A 15,397-nucleotide genomic window follows, 5' to 3' on the forward strand; every position below is an offset into this window, starting at 1 on the left:
TGAGTAAGATTTTCTGGGTGGAATCTTACTGAAGAAAGCAGTCACTGAGTGTGGGCCTTGAAGGTTTTGTAGCCTCAGTCCACTTCCTGTCTTCTTCTTGACGGCTGATATCATATGACCACCTAACTCACATTCCTCCTGACATGTTGTCCCTTACATGATTCCCTCAAACTTTGAGCCAAAGTAAACTCTTTCTCCCTTAAGTCGCTGCTTGTCAGATATTCGACCATGGCAATACAAATGAAACAATACATGCATCATTCCCAATTAAATCTACCTTATCCTTTAGCTTAATTATTTTATAGATATTTTTATGTTCTAATTTTAGTATGCCTTATGAGTTTAATGGTCATTGATGTTCTTCCTGTGATGGATCCTACTCACTACCTCCTCCTAGCATCCTGATACTGAGCTAATAAAAGTATCATAGCTCTGAGCAAGCCCATCTCAGTTTCATGAGTGGCTTTCATTTCAAGTATTGTTTGAACTGTGATACGATCTTTCTTTTTTATACTTCTGGTTCCATTACTAGAATATTTTCTTTTATTCTATTTAGAGAAATCTTTTCAAAACCTGGTGCCAGGTATGGAGTAAGGTCTGGATTCTGTGATGGGCTAATGAAGTAACATCTTCTTGAATGTGGGAAATAACCAAGATGATTAGCTATGCTTTCCAGAGCTTTTCCAGCACACTTGGAAGCTATGATGAATATGGAAAGTGAAGAAGCCAACATTGTTCTAGGACAAGGCCAGGGAAACTGAAGAGTGACTACTTAAGAATGGATATAAGACCAATTTTGGAGATACAGCTAATTAAGTTGAAAGACTTGCTCATCTTTTCTGGTTGGTATGAGGAAGAACAATGAATCAAAACTGTCTCTGAGGTGTGCACTTGAGTCACAAACCTAATTTCAAGCTCTTAGGTGTGTCCGATTGTGCTTGTGAATAGGAGGGAAATATGTCTACAGCAAGGCTTGGGGGTTTTGTGTGGGCCTTTGCTTATGTGTGTGTGTGTGTGTACTGGCTAGTTTTGTGTCAACTTGACACAAATGGAGTTATCACAGAGAAAGGAGCTTCAGTTGAGGAAATGCCTCCATGAGATCCAACTGTAAGGCATTTTCTCAATTAGTGATCAAGGGAGAAAGGCCCCTTGTGGGTGGGACCATCTCAGGGCTGGTAGTCTTGGTTCTATAAGAAAGCAGGCTGAGCAAGCCAGGTGAGGCAAGCCAGTAAAGAACATCCCTCCATGACCTCTGCATCAGCTCCTGCTTCCTGACCTGCCTGAGTTCCAGTCCTGACTTCCTTGGTGATGAACAGCAGTATGGAAGTGTAAGCCGAATAAACCCTTTCCTCCCCAACTTGCTTCTTGGTCATGATGTTTGTGCAGGAATAGAAACCCTGACTAAGATAGTGTGTGTTGTTAATCATGCCTACAGGGGCATTGATAAGATATATGAAGCATCATTATAAAAAAAATGACCTTGTGTGAAAAAGAATGTATTATGACTTGGGATAACTCTTAAAACTGGCCATCCAAGTCAGTTGGGGCTAGAGAGCAGATCTCTTCTATGTTAAGCAAAACCATTTAAAACTTTCATTTTCCCAGAATTGCCCTCTGATGGTGACTAAGTTTTCTTTGAGACATTTTCTACTACTGTATGTTTTTAAGAACTGTGCGAAACACAGGAGAATGAAAGGAAATGCTGTTTATGGTTACAGGAAGAGGTTTCTCAATCTTTAAAATGTATTGTTTGAGAAAGTGCTACAATGTCTTTAGGTCACACTTACTTCTCCATTCTTCTAAGGGTCCCTGTGAGCTGTTTCCATCTTCACAGCCTTTGGCTTTTATGTTGTTTGTTTCCTTATAGGACACTGAATTCAATTAGTGCTACATAGGTCTGGGGGCATCATTGGAGTAGTCTTAACTGCAAGGTGTTATAACTCTGAGGAAAACTTACTTTTTCTTATCCAACAGCCATCAGCTACAAATAGCTATCACCTCATGGTGGAGCCTCTTGAGTCCTCACCCCAGAGATGCTGAAAGATGATTGGCTTCGTATATGCAAGTCTTCTTCAGGCAGTTTCAGTTACCCCACCTTTAGCTGATGCAGTCTATTCCCCTCCTAGCTCAGCTTGTTCCATGAGCTAAGGCCTGCTCTAAAGGAGGGAAACCATATCTGATGTTGTAAGCCTAGGTTAGACTTGATTAGAGAGTTTTTTCACACTTCTGAGCTTGTTACTCTGGCTTGGCCCTATGTATCCTCTAACTCTAACCTGCATTTCACTCTTAGCCTTGGGAGTCAGATGCCTTTTGCTTTACACAGTGCAGCTGATAAAGACTTAGAGTATCATTTGTTTCTGTTCACAGATTTGTGTGAGAGCTGAGCCAGGGATTTCCCCACATGACTGGTGGCCAGTCTTGTTCTTTCATCTGTGAGATGGTTAAGAATGCGCTTTACTAAATGTGAAAGGAAATAACTCATCTTTATTGAGGAAAATATATTGATGGAGCTTCATAAAATATCAGCTTATTATTCTAGTCAAAAAGAATAGCCATTTCTCTTTAACAGTTTGGCAGTTGGATCTGTTCAAAGTCTTCCAAAGTCAAGAAAAGTAACCTATAGTATGCCGAGCTTATTGATGGCTTTTATATCACGAGTTGGCAAATCGTGGCCAGTATCTAGAAGGCTGCCTGTTTTCATAAATAAAGATTTGCAAGAAAATAACCATGCCCATGGCTTCCATATTGTCTGTGGCTAATTCTCAGCTTCAGGGCTGTATTGAGTAGCTGAATGAGAATCTAGGTGAACTGCATCAATGCATTTTTGATTGTCTGGCTTATTATAGAATATATTTGCTGACCTCCACAAATAAATAACCCCATTCTAAAGCCAACGGAGCCTTCTCTGTTTTGTACAGCTCTTGATTTTCTTTTGTCAATTATATGTTGCCTATTTTTTTCCTGAAGGAAGAAACACAGGAATAAGAAAGTAAATATTGTCCATAAACTTGTTCCTTACCAATCTGTCTGCACAGTGTCAGAAAATGAATCTGAAGGCAAAGACATCAGACTGCTATGATTGGACAAAGCTTTTCCAGACATCAGGTCTGGTCTTCAGTTCTAGAGCAGTGTGTTTGGTGTTTCAGGAGAGGCCAGAAGTTGGGAAGAAACATGACGATTCTGTCTTAGCTGCATGCCAGGTTGTGATGCAGAGCAATCTGGCAAAGCATTCCCTGGTATTCACCAGGAGTTGCATTTGTGCAGTGGAACACATATTCAGTATGGCTGTCGTCAGCATAGTCTTGGAATGTGCTAAATGCCAACTAAAGTGGTAATTACATATTTATCGAGTAGAGAGTCAGTAAGTGATTCTTGCCCACTTCATTTCAATGTTTACTTCCTATTTCCAATTTTATTCAGATATTTATGCTTCTTACATAGTACTTGATGTCTGTCTTTCCTATACTGTGTTGCCCAAGCTTGAAAGTACTGCTTCAAATGAAATGTTAGGCTTTTATATATCCTGTCTTATTTTGCTCAATATGTAACTATTAGATTAAATGATAATTTCCCCTTTAAGATATCAGAAGGAGATTTCTCATGTCCTTAGTAAATACTCTTTTTTATTTTTTATTTTTCGTGTTCAAAGAAACTCACTGTGTACTGATAAAGTATCTGTGACCTTGACGGTCAGGATTTGAGGCCCAGTCACAGCTTTTATAGTGACTAACATTTTGAGGATGGTCACCTCTTTGAAGTCCTGAGTCCCATTTCTTTATCTCTAAGGTCTCTTCTAACTCGAACTGAGATGACTTTTCACATTTCACCACAAATTATGTATTCATAAGTTCAGTGTTCTCTGAGGTGTTCATGTGGCCTATATTTCCTTCCCTAAGAAGTAGAAAACACAATTATAAAATATTTCATCTGTGTAAAAGATAGAGCTGATAAGAGCCAACTACCACCAAATTTCAAAACTACTAATTCTAAGACAAAAGTTTGCTCAGTGGATACTTTTAGTGACAAAAAAAAAAAAAAATTGCAGCATACTTCCTGTAGCTGTTTGATGCAGTATGCATATGTGTTGTGACAGTCGTAAACATAATGCCTGAGAATACTTAGCAATTAAACATAGACCCCCAATACATGGATACATGTGGCATATCTTCATCTGACTCCCCTCTTCTAACTGTATCACTTTTAACTAGATTTTTGTAAGTAAAATAAATTTTCTCTGATTATTACATACAGAATACTAATATATTGAATCATATGACATATGCTCTAGAGATGAGAAAAGTAATGAGAAAGTAAAAGAGAGGCTAGATGCTGGGAGAAGTAAGCAGCAGAAACAGCATGAAGGTTCAGGGAGCCTCCATAGTTGAATGAATCTAAACCTTCTTCTGCTGGTCTTTGGGAGGAGAAAGACGAATCTAACGTAGATGCTTTGCACTTACTTGCAGGTTCACCCAGATATCCAGGTTGGATGCTTCTAAAAAGGCTGAATGTATGAAGGAAGATGGGTTTGTAATGACATTTAGAAGTACCATGGAAGACAGTAGGACGTGGATGAGATTCTGATAAAAATTGGAGATGTGCACCATGCTAATTGGAGGCATGAGTGTAACTCTCTTGCTCATTGGGACAGTAGTTGTCTGACTGTTCCAGGCACTATGCTCTAAAAAAAACTCATTTTGTTGGCACAAAAAGAAAGTTTCCCATGGACTATTTCTGGCACTAACATCAGTGAGTGAAATGGGGGTGTGAATGTAGGCTTGTGCATCAGATTATGGCTCTTAATGGGTCTGCCCAATATCTTAGAATTGCCTTGTAACCAATGACACTGTTATCCACTTTTCCTTCCTTGCTTCTCTCTCACTTGTCTCCAAAACCACATCCAGTCTTCACAAGGCTTGTTTCAGGGAGGACATGGAATAGCACACCAATGGTTTATATGCAAAAGCCATATTAAGTTACAAAATTAACACTTCCGTGAGAGTTACTGAGAGGGGCTGGCAGAATATCTTCATGGTATAAGTGTTGGTTCTGCAAGTATGAGGGCCTAAGATTGAATCTTCATTCCTTTCTCCAAACAAAACTGGACATAGCTTAACATTATTGTAAGCAGCATTGATGATTGGAGACTGATAGATGCTAGAGCTTGCTGGTAAGACTACCTAGCTGAAAATCATTATCTGTTCCTGTAAGAGACTGTCTTTCAAGTCAGTAAAGCAGAGTGATATAGATAGACATCTGATATCCTACTTGTGTTTCTACACCTAAGCACCAATGTGAATGCACCACACATGCACGAACAACACACATACGATACACACATACACACATTCCACACATCAGCTGCTAGATGAAGTCTCTGTTATCTCTAATGACAGTTATGCTAGGCTCTGGATCCAGGACATCCTGTAGGCATGACAAACGGTAGTTTGGAGGGTTTGTGACTGGGTTGATGTCCCAATTTCCCTTCTTGAGGCCTTGCCTGGTTACAGAGGTTATCTGTTTCAGGCCCTGAGCTGCCTATTACTAGGAGTCTTCATTAATGTCACCCTCAAATATTCCATAGAGTTGGTATTGCACTCCCCAAAAGTCCCCCAATTCCAATGGTTACTTTTCCTCTACCACACCAACTTGATCCCACCTGTTCCCATCCCTATATGCCCCAAGTCCTCTTGGGTAATCTATTTCCCCTTTCCAGGTGGACAATTTTGTCCCTTTTTGATATCTCCTTGATACTTAGACTGTCTGCATCTATGGATTGTAGCAGGATTATCTTTTAATTTACAGTTAATATCCACTTATAAGTGAATACATACCATGTTTGTCTTTCTTGGTTGGGCTTACTTCACTCAGGATGAGTTTGTTTCCTAGTTCCATCCATTTGCAAGCAAATTTCATAATATCATTTTTCAAAACAACTGAGTAATACTTCGTTATATAAATGTATCACATTTAAAAAAAAAAAACATTCTTCAGTTGAGGAACATCTATGCTGTTTCCAGTTTCTGGCTATTGTGAATAAAGCTGTTATAACTATAGTTGAAGAAGTGTTCTTGTGGTAGGATGGATCATTCTTTGAGTACATGCCAAGGAATGGTTTATCTGAGTCTTGAGGTAGATCAAGTTCCAATTTTCTGAGAAAGCCGATAGTGATTTCCAAAGTGACTGTACAAGTTGGCCTTTCTACCTCCAATGGAGGAGGGTTTTCCTGCTCTTCATCCTCAATAGCAGGAGCTGTTGCATGAGTTTTTAATCTTAGACATTCTAACAGGTATAAATAAGATGGAATCTCAAAGTTGTTTTGATTTGCATTTCCTTAATGGCTAAGGATGCTAAACATTTTTTATTTTGCCTTCAATGGTTTTATTTATTTATTTATTCATTTATTTATTTATCATAGCTAATTTTTCATACAATGTTTTTGATTGTTTCCCCCTCCCCCAACTCCCCCCAGATCTTCTCCATCTCTCTACCCACCCAACTTTACATTCTTTTTTTTTTCAACATGCAATAATATTTTCTTTCTTTCTTTTTTTGTGCTCCCCCACCCACCCACCCACTCCTGTTTTCCCTCCCTGCCATTCACCTACATTGGGGCATCGAACACCCTCAGGCCCAAGGGCCTGTCCTCCCACTAATGTCCAACAAGGTCATCCTTTGCCGCATATGCAGCCAGCACCTTGTGTCCCCCCATGTGTATTCTTCGGTTGGTGGTCCAGTCCCCTGGAGCTTCAGGGTGTCTGGCCTGTTGACACTGTTGCTCCCTTCATGGGGTTGCAAACCCCCTCAGCTCCTTCAGTCATTTCTCCAACTCCTCTAGGGGGGACCACCAAGCTCAGTCCAATAGTTGGCTGCGAGCATCCACCACTGTATTTGTCAGGCTCTGGCAGAGCCTCTCAGAAGACAGTCATCAAGCTTCCATCAGCAAGCACTTCCCGGCTTATAAGAATACAAAATATAGTACAGGTTTGGTGGCTGTATATGGGATGGATCCCCAGGTGGGGCAATCTCTGGGTAGCCTTTCCTTCAGTCTCTGCTCCACACTTTGTGTCCATATTTCTTCCTGAGAGTAATCTGTTCACCCTTCTGAGAAGTACTGAAGCATCCATTCACATTTTGGTCTTCCTGCTTCTTAGGCTTCACATGGTCTGTGAACTGAATCATGGGTATTCTGAACTTTGGGTCTAATATCCACTTACCAGTGAGAACATACTGTGTGTGTTATTTAGTGACTGGTTTACCTTGCTCAGGATGTTATTTCCAAGTTCCATCTATTTGCCTAAGAATTTTATGAAGGCATTGTGTTTAATAGCTGAGTAGTGATCCATTGTGTACATTTACCACATTTTCTGTATCCTTTCCTCTGTTGAAGGACATCTGGGTTCTTTCAAACCTCTCTCTCTCTCTCTCTCTCTCTCTCTCTCTCTCTCTCTCTCTCTCTCTCTCTCTCCTTATTACATGTTGGAACATTTTCTGGGTATATGCTCAAGAGTGGTATTGCTGGGTCCTCAGGTAATACTATGTCCAATTTTCTGAGGAATCACTAGACTGATCTCCAGAGTGGTTGTACCAGCTTCAATCCCACCAAAAATGGAGGAGTGTTCCTCTTTCTCCACATCCTTACCAGCATCTGCTGTCACCTGAGTTTTTGATTTTAGCCATTTTGATTGGTGTGAGGTAAAATCTCAGGGTCATTTAGATTTGCATTTCCCTGATGACTAAATATGTTGAACATTTCTTTAGGTACTTCTCAGTCATTCCGTATTCCTCAGGTGAGAATTTTTTGTTTGGCTCTGGTTCCCATTTTTAATAGGGTTATTTGGTTCTCTGGGGCCTAACTCTTGAGTAAATCTACAGACTTATGGATGCAGGACATTGGGCTGTGACAGAAAGCCTAGTAAGGTCGAGCTAAGGTTAGAAGTCCTGGAGACCCTGAGGAGTCTGCAGATTTACATTAGGTTTATTGATCAATGTGTCTGTTTTTATGCCAATATATGGGTTTTATTGCTGTTGCTCTGTAGTATAGCTTGAAATCAGGGATGGGGATACCTCCTGAGTTCTTTTATTATATAGGATGTGATACTGATGCTGTTAACACTCAGGATATTGTATGTATAGTTAAAATAAAAAAAAAACCCACTTAGTCATTATCAAATTCTATTCAGGATTTTATTTAAAATGGAAACAAAGCACTAGGCATTGTTCATATTCTACTCTGAGGTATTGTGCTGTATTGAGCAACTAAAATGTTCTTCAACATGACCTTACAGATCAAAGTGAATAAAACCACTCATGTCTCAATAGCCTTCATATTTATACCTGTGTGGATGAAATAGTTAAAACACGGACATATACTTGGTACTTTATCCTTAGTTTTTCTTTTTGCTAAATATTATCTTCTGGAGTATGCATTTTCTGAATAGGACTGAATATTCGGCCCATTTAGCCTCACAGTTTAGAGATGGCTGATAGCTTCTGGCTTTGTGTCTGGGTAGAGCAAAATGGCCATGCTTACCCTTCAAAAGACATCTCCCCCCACAGTGAGTCAATTTCTCTAACTATGGTCACCTTCCAAAGTTTCCAGAACCTCACAAAATAACACCACCATTCAGGGACCAAATATTAAGCACAGGAGCTTCCAAAAGATATTCTGTATTCATACCATGATGTTTACAGAAAACACACAATGAGTTCTCTTGTAACAAGCTGATTTCCTTTTTACATACTTGTGTCCCAAGGTAACTATTTACTCAATTCTAAAATAGATTTTTACCATAGAAGGTATAAACTCTACTTTTCTCCCTCAATTGTATTTATCCTTGGAAATTAAAGGTATTATTAACTGAAATCCTGGCAGATCCTTGTTTATTTTGGCACTTCCGACCTACATGGCAATTACTGTTACTATATGCAGCCAGAGTTAAAATTGACACAAGGTTTCTGCTTTCTAACCCTCTTCTTAAGAATCACTGGCATCTTTGAATTAAAGGCTGAGTGACTTAGTAACTAGAGAGCATATGAGTCTGCACCTGGGTCACTCTTGCTGTAAAGAAGTTGCTCCCTGTCTATTTTTTTTTCTCCAAGTAGAGGAGGAAAATTCACACCCTGGAATAGACTCAAGTTACAGGAGTTATAGGAGAATGATTAATATTGAATGTCATAGAGATATTGCAGAGAATATGGCGAGAGATGTAGACAAGAAAAAAAGGAAGGAGAAGAGGGTTGACTAAGTGTCAGTGTTGCTTGGTAACTTTGATGCCCTTTGTGTCTTGCAGGAAACAGTTGGAATATACTTTGTCCTCTTACTTTGTAGGTACTTGAAGCTTCTTACTAGATTTGAATCAGAGTACCAGTTGGTCATGAGCCACCTAATATAGGTTCTGGAAAAACTATATAGGTTCTTAAGCTATCTTAACTACTCCTCTCAAGCTACAGACACTATTACTTTCTCTAGGGTCTGACTCTATAATCTGATGGCTTTTTATGTTTCTTTGTACCTACCACATTGATTAAAAAAAATAAAGGACTCTCACCTTGACATGGTATTGTAGTTTGCTTAATTAAAAAAAAACATAGTATAAGAAAAAATTAAATGCCTATGTTAAAATCAACAAAAATGTTTAAGTATCTAAGCATTGCATAAAATCCATAGAGTATAATGGCCTCTACTGTGAATCTTTATGATAGGGTTCTTTTACTCCCAAGTGGAATTGAATTCAATTATTGTCCATATTACTCACTTTTCTGTTGCTATCTTAGAATATCCTGGGGAAAAACCCCAACAAACAAAATCAATCAATCAAACAAACAAACAAACAAAACAAAAGCAAACAAAACAAAAACAAAAAAATCTACAAACAAAAACAATTACAACAACAAAACTGCTTTGTGGAACAAGGGTTTATTTTGTCTTACAGGAGTATAGGGCTAGCCTGGTAGTCAGGAGTGGAAGAGATCACATATCACCTGTCCAGTGAAAGGACTGGAACAGTGAAAGGGAAAGGCAGAGGGGGAGGGGAGGAGAGAAGTTGGAGGGGAGGATTTAGAGAGGGAATTGGAGGAGACAGGAAATGACGTCAAAACCCCAACATCCATTCTGAGTATCTCTCCTAGCAAGACTCTACCCTCTCCAGGTTCCATATCCTGTCTAAAAGTCACCACAAGCTGAACACTAACTGTTCAAACTCATGAACCCTGGGGAGCATTTCATAACCATCAACTTGGAGAGCATTTAACAGGGGCTTTGATTATAGTCACAGAAATTATCTATTATTTTCATAGAGAGGAGCATGGCTGCAGGCAGGTGCTGAAGCAATAGCTGAGAGATAGATCCTGATTAGTATGCAGAGTACAACACTGGGTCAAGTGTGATCTCTTGAAACCTGGAAGCCCACCCCTAGTGGCACAGAAGACCTTAATTTTTCTCTCACATTATCACTCTCTAACGATTAAATATTCAAATATGAGCATTCAACTATGGACCTGTAGAGACCATTCATTTCCAAGCCACCATGCCCATTAATAAATTTTGTTAATTTTTTACTTATTATAAGTGGATCTATATTCACTCTACTCATGTGTATCTGGCTATTTTGATTTAGCATGATTTCAGAAAAATCCACACACTATAAATAAGTCACTCACAGTGGTGTATGATGTTGTATTATGTATAAATGTCTCTAACACCGAAGAGTTGTTGAAGTAGCCATATTAGTTTTATTAACTTAAAACCATGGATGAGAGTGTAAGAACGTGACATCATCTCTCCAAGTTGATGGTTTCCATCGTTTTTATGGAAGCCTTCTTAGTGGACAATAATTGGTTTTAAATAGACTAAGTAAGCCTCTAGTAAACTCATGCCAAACAAAATTCTCTATTCAAGAGCCACCATGCTCTAGGGGACTACTGGGTGACCTCTCACCAAGAGGTATGCTTTGACATCAAAATCAAACGTGTGGCTTGAGTGACAGAAGCAGAAGGGTCTTGGCACAGGCAGATACATCTGCCCTAAATCTCACTTATCTTCTGGAAAGCATCTAATCCCCAAACCAAGAGCTAGGCATATAGGCTTGATATTCATGATCTGGGAATGACTGTATTTTGGCCCCCAATTGGACTTGCAGAGCTGAATCAAGAGGCTGACTTATATTTCTCTCACCTTTACAGGGGCTCCATTTTGGTGCCTGCTGGATATCGTTCCTATAAAGAATGAGAAAGGAGATGTAGTCCTTTTCCTGGCCTCATTCAAAGACATAACAGACACGAAAGTGAAGATTACATCAGAAGATAAAAAAGAAGGTGCGTATGGTTTTCCTAAATAAAACAGCAAAGCATAGTGAAATCACTCAAAAATTAGGGGAAAAAATGGCTTTTGGATACCAGCAACTGATACCCATTGATGGCTTATAGTCGATATGTTGTATATGTATGAAAATCATGGAGATGTTTATAATCTCATCTTTGTAGTGACTACTTACTTGACAGGAATGAGAAGTTCAAATACCTCTGTGACTCACATGAAGACAGAAAATAGCATCACAATATGTCTTGGCCCTCTTGACTTCATCAAGAAATAGAGGCATTGACTGGACGGCTTTAAAGTGAAGTGATTGAATACATAGAAGTGTGGATGTTATTTGTTATATAGTAGGTAAAGGTGCAGTGAGATGCTTGTTAGATGAAATGTTACTGACAGTCATGCACCCTGTATCATATAGCATGTACTATACCATGTGCTGAGCTCTGTCATCGTCACAAATGGCATTGGGAAACACCTTTGGAAAGCCTCTAAGAGCTTATATTATTAGCCTTAAGTTCCTTATTCAGAAAGTGCTTGTATTTCAAGCTCTCTAACAAATTTCAACAGTGAGAAGATCCTAATATTGTTATAAGCAGAAATGGGATCTAGTAACTAGAGGGAAAGATACTGCTTTGTGTAGGTTAGTGTGTAGTAAGCTGTTTATTAGATATTTCAACCCCAACTTTTAGGAGTGGACTCCACTTTTAAATGTGTGTTCGGGTGTTTCTTATATAGTATCTCAGGTAATAACATTCCAAGCAAAGGATATTGCGCTTGGTTTTGGATAGTGCTAAAAATATCTCTTAATAAGGTGTGGCCCACTCAAGCTTATCTGCAACATGGAAGTTCATCTAAGTGATATAAATTAAGTATTGATTAGGTAATTCCCCACACAAATTTATTTGATGACTTCATTTAAAAACTGCAAAGTGTGTTATTTTATTTGAACAAGTACTTGAATCATTAATTGCTACATGGCTGGGGTTTATCTGGAAAGTGGAAAATGATGCTTTATAGAAAATTCTAGTAGGTGTGGAATGCAGAGGAGACACACCTTCAACTACAGCACTGTTTGTGCCTGTGTAAGCTCACAACATTTTATTGAGTACACACTTGCGTCTAGTGTGTGTGTGTGTGTGTGTGTGTGTGTGTGTGATGGGGAGTGGTGCAGAGATCAGCAGAAACCTCCCATTCATAAAAAAAAGCATAAAACTCTCATGCCTTTGTTCATTTCTATAACTGTGTATCAGGTGAATTCAGGAGAATTTAACAAGAAATTCTGTTTACTCTATTTCTTATCTATAAACTGTTTTTAATATAAAAATTGAGTCTATATTTCATGATTTTCAGAGCCTAGATTCTTAGTAGTCTAAAGTCTTTCCTCCCACTTATATTTCCTGAAAAGAAAAAAAAAAACATAACATTATTCTGTCTTAATGTAATTAGCTTTGCAAAGGCTTTCTGATCACAGAATTCTCAAAAATGGGAGGGAAGTTAACATTATTTTTTTAAGATTGAAAAATAATCACTTGTGAATTCAGCAAATGTTGAAACTTTATTTTTTAATGAATTTGGATTTAATTAAATAAATGTAATAAAATAGATTAAAATTTAAACATTATATTTAACATTTAACATAACTGTAAGAAATTAATAGTGGATTGAATAATTTGCAAATGTACCGTAATTAGTGTCTATCAGCAGCAAAGCCAGCATTTGCGATGTCACCAACCACATCTCAGCTCAAATCCAGCAGCTTCCAGCCAATGACAGGAGGAGTAAAGAGAAATGAGCATTGCTATCTGTGTGCATCCGGGAAGAAGGGTGTGGAAAGGGGCCTGAGACCATGATGAGACACTGAAGACACTTTGTACAGAAGTTAAGAAAGATGTAGGCAGAGATGTGCTCATTGGAGTGGGTAAAGGAGAGATGGCTGCTCTGATTCTGTAACACAGCATCCAAAGAGTGATGAGATAAACACTAGGTATTCCTCACACTTGTTTTTCTAACTTTACTAACTCCCTCATGTTTGAAACCATCACATTAAAACCAAGGAGATACAACCACAGTGCTTCATCACATGATGTTGGCTCTTGTGAAGCAGGTTTTAAGTTCAATCATTTAAGCATCAGCTAATAAAGCATTCCTCCCTCAAAAATCAAAAACAAATAAGAATTAAACACTTATTTGATACCATGACACCTTTCAACAATCTTGAGGCTTCTGGCTAAGCCAAGCTTGCCTATTTACTCTCAGCAAAATCTTACTTCTTTCTATTTGCTTACTTGGGTCCTTGTTTTTTCCCACTTGTGATATCTCCATCACCATTATTTCCCATAGAAATGTTATTTCTTTTCTTTAATATGGTTTTAACAAACAACCTCAGCTCATAGGGAACACCCTTCCATGGACCACCTGTACTGTGTTGACTCTTCTCCCTTTTCGTACTGATGGAATCAACCTGGTTATCTGTTTTCCTCTATAAAGGAGGTCAGCCTAGAATAATGGAGCTGATAAAGGAGTGGGCTAAAGACTTATGCAATCACCGACTTTATTTAAGTCACCGGATGATGTATATGCTGAGGGCTAAGCGGAGTCACATGAGTAAAGTGTGGAGTCACAAGAGGAAGCCCCACATGGTGAACAAGCTGCATGCAGCAAAAACCATGTTTTTCCACAGAGGCATATAAACATAATTTAGCTAGTTATGATGAATAATCTGAAGTAAACTCTCTCCCATCTGCTACACCTGGGAGGAGCTCAAATGCACAGTCCAAGAACAATTTCATGTTCTTGAAGAAACTGATGCCACAAGACTTGTTTTAGTTTCTTGGAGTTTTCTTATAAGCACTCAGAGATTTTTTTTCTCACATGACTCCATTCTTGGATCATGTTCCAACAATCTCATCTTTCCCAACTTACTGAAGGCTGACACTGCTTCATGTCTCTGCACATCCCATGGTGTCTGACACAGTATAGATATTGAGTCACTACTTGCTGAATGGTTGATTTTTCTAGAGTGCTTTTTCCTTATATACCAGTGCTTTCAAATTTTTCTTTTCCTCCCAACTCATTTATACGTGACTGAACTTTACAAATTTCTTTTCACAGCAGTTTGTGCATATTCCTAATTTGGTTTTCCATTCATTCCAGTTGAGGTTAATAATATCTGCTTCATTGTTTTCCAGGCACAAAGCCCAGTGGCATTATTTTCACTTATTTCATATAGAGTGTCCCACATTTGCCATACAATGATGTTAGCACCAAATCAGGCAGTCAATATTACGGTTTCTAAAACAGGGGTGGAGAGGGTTTCAAATTTGTTTTGAGAATCTCTTGGGGGGATGAATGAGGTTTTTTTTTTTTTTTTTTTTTTTTTTTTTTTTGCCTGTGGGGATACAAACTGAGATTTACATGCACTGTCATTCATAGCTCTACTTTGGCAATAAGTTGAAGAACTTGCAATAATTTGCCATAATCATCTTAGAGTGACCGAAGTCTGACAGTGCACCTATACCTGAACATGTTATTCAGTGGATGTAGAAGGAAGAAAGAATGATGATCTCGTTGGTGGATGTTAGCTGAGCAGTGTGTGCAGGCATGAGGCTCTGCAAGCCCCATCACCACAAGCTCAAGCAGTGATGACTTACTCTCCTCATGTTTCAGAATGCCCGAGCTGAGCAACCCCCAGCTGGAGCAGTGGCTTTGGGCAACGTGTGGGCTTTCTCTTCTGTGGTGCTCTGCATCCTGGTTTAGTTCTTCTACTTGTGAACTCATTTGTTTAATAAGCCTGTTACACCTGTGGAAACCCTTTATGTGTTAAAGACTGGGAGGAGAATGGAAGAAAGTCTGAGTATCTCCCCTGTTGTATTGTCTTTCTTTCTTTTTTATTAATCATTACATTCACTTACATCTCAAATGATGTCCCACTTTCCAGTTACCCCTCTGTAACCCTAGATTCCATCCTGATTCTACGCTCTTTTCTTTGCCTAAATGAGGGTGCTCCCCCCACCACTACAGCATCCTTCTAAGCTGGGGCATAAAATCTCCACAGGACCATGTGCCTTCCCTCCCATTGATGCC

General features: G+C 38.9%; 1 protein-coding gene across 1 annotated transcript in view; it reads left to right on the forward strand.

The window, feature by feature from the left end:
• Kcnh8 (potassium voltage-gated channel, subfamily H (eag-related), member 8) overlaps nt 1-15,397 on the forward strand; it is a 376,486-nt gene that overhangs the window by 139,683 nt on the left and 221,406 nt on the right. Inside the window, exon 3 of the mRNA NM_001031811.2 lies at nt 11,182-11,313. Coding sequence (NP_001026981.2) covers nt 11,182-11,313 — 132 coding nt within the window. The remainder of the gene's footprint in view (nt 1-11,181; nt 11,314-15,397) is intronic.

This window comes from Mus musculus, chromosome 17, assembly GCF_000001635.26.
Source record: "Mus musculus strain C57BL/6J chromosome 17, GRCm38.p6 C57BL/6J".
In the NCBI taxonomy this organism is placed as follows: Eukaryota; Metazoa; Chordata; class Mammalia; order Rodentia; family Muridae; genus Mus; species Mus musculus.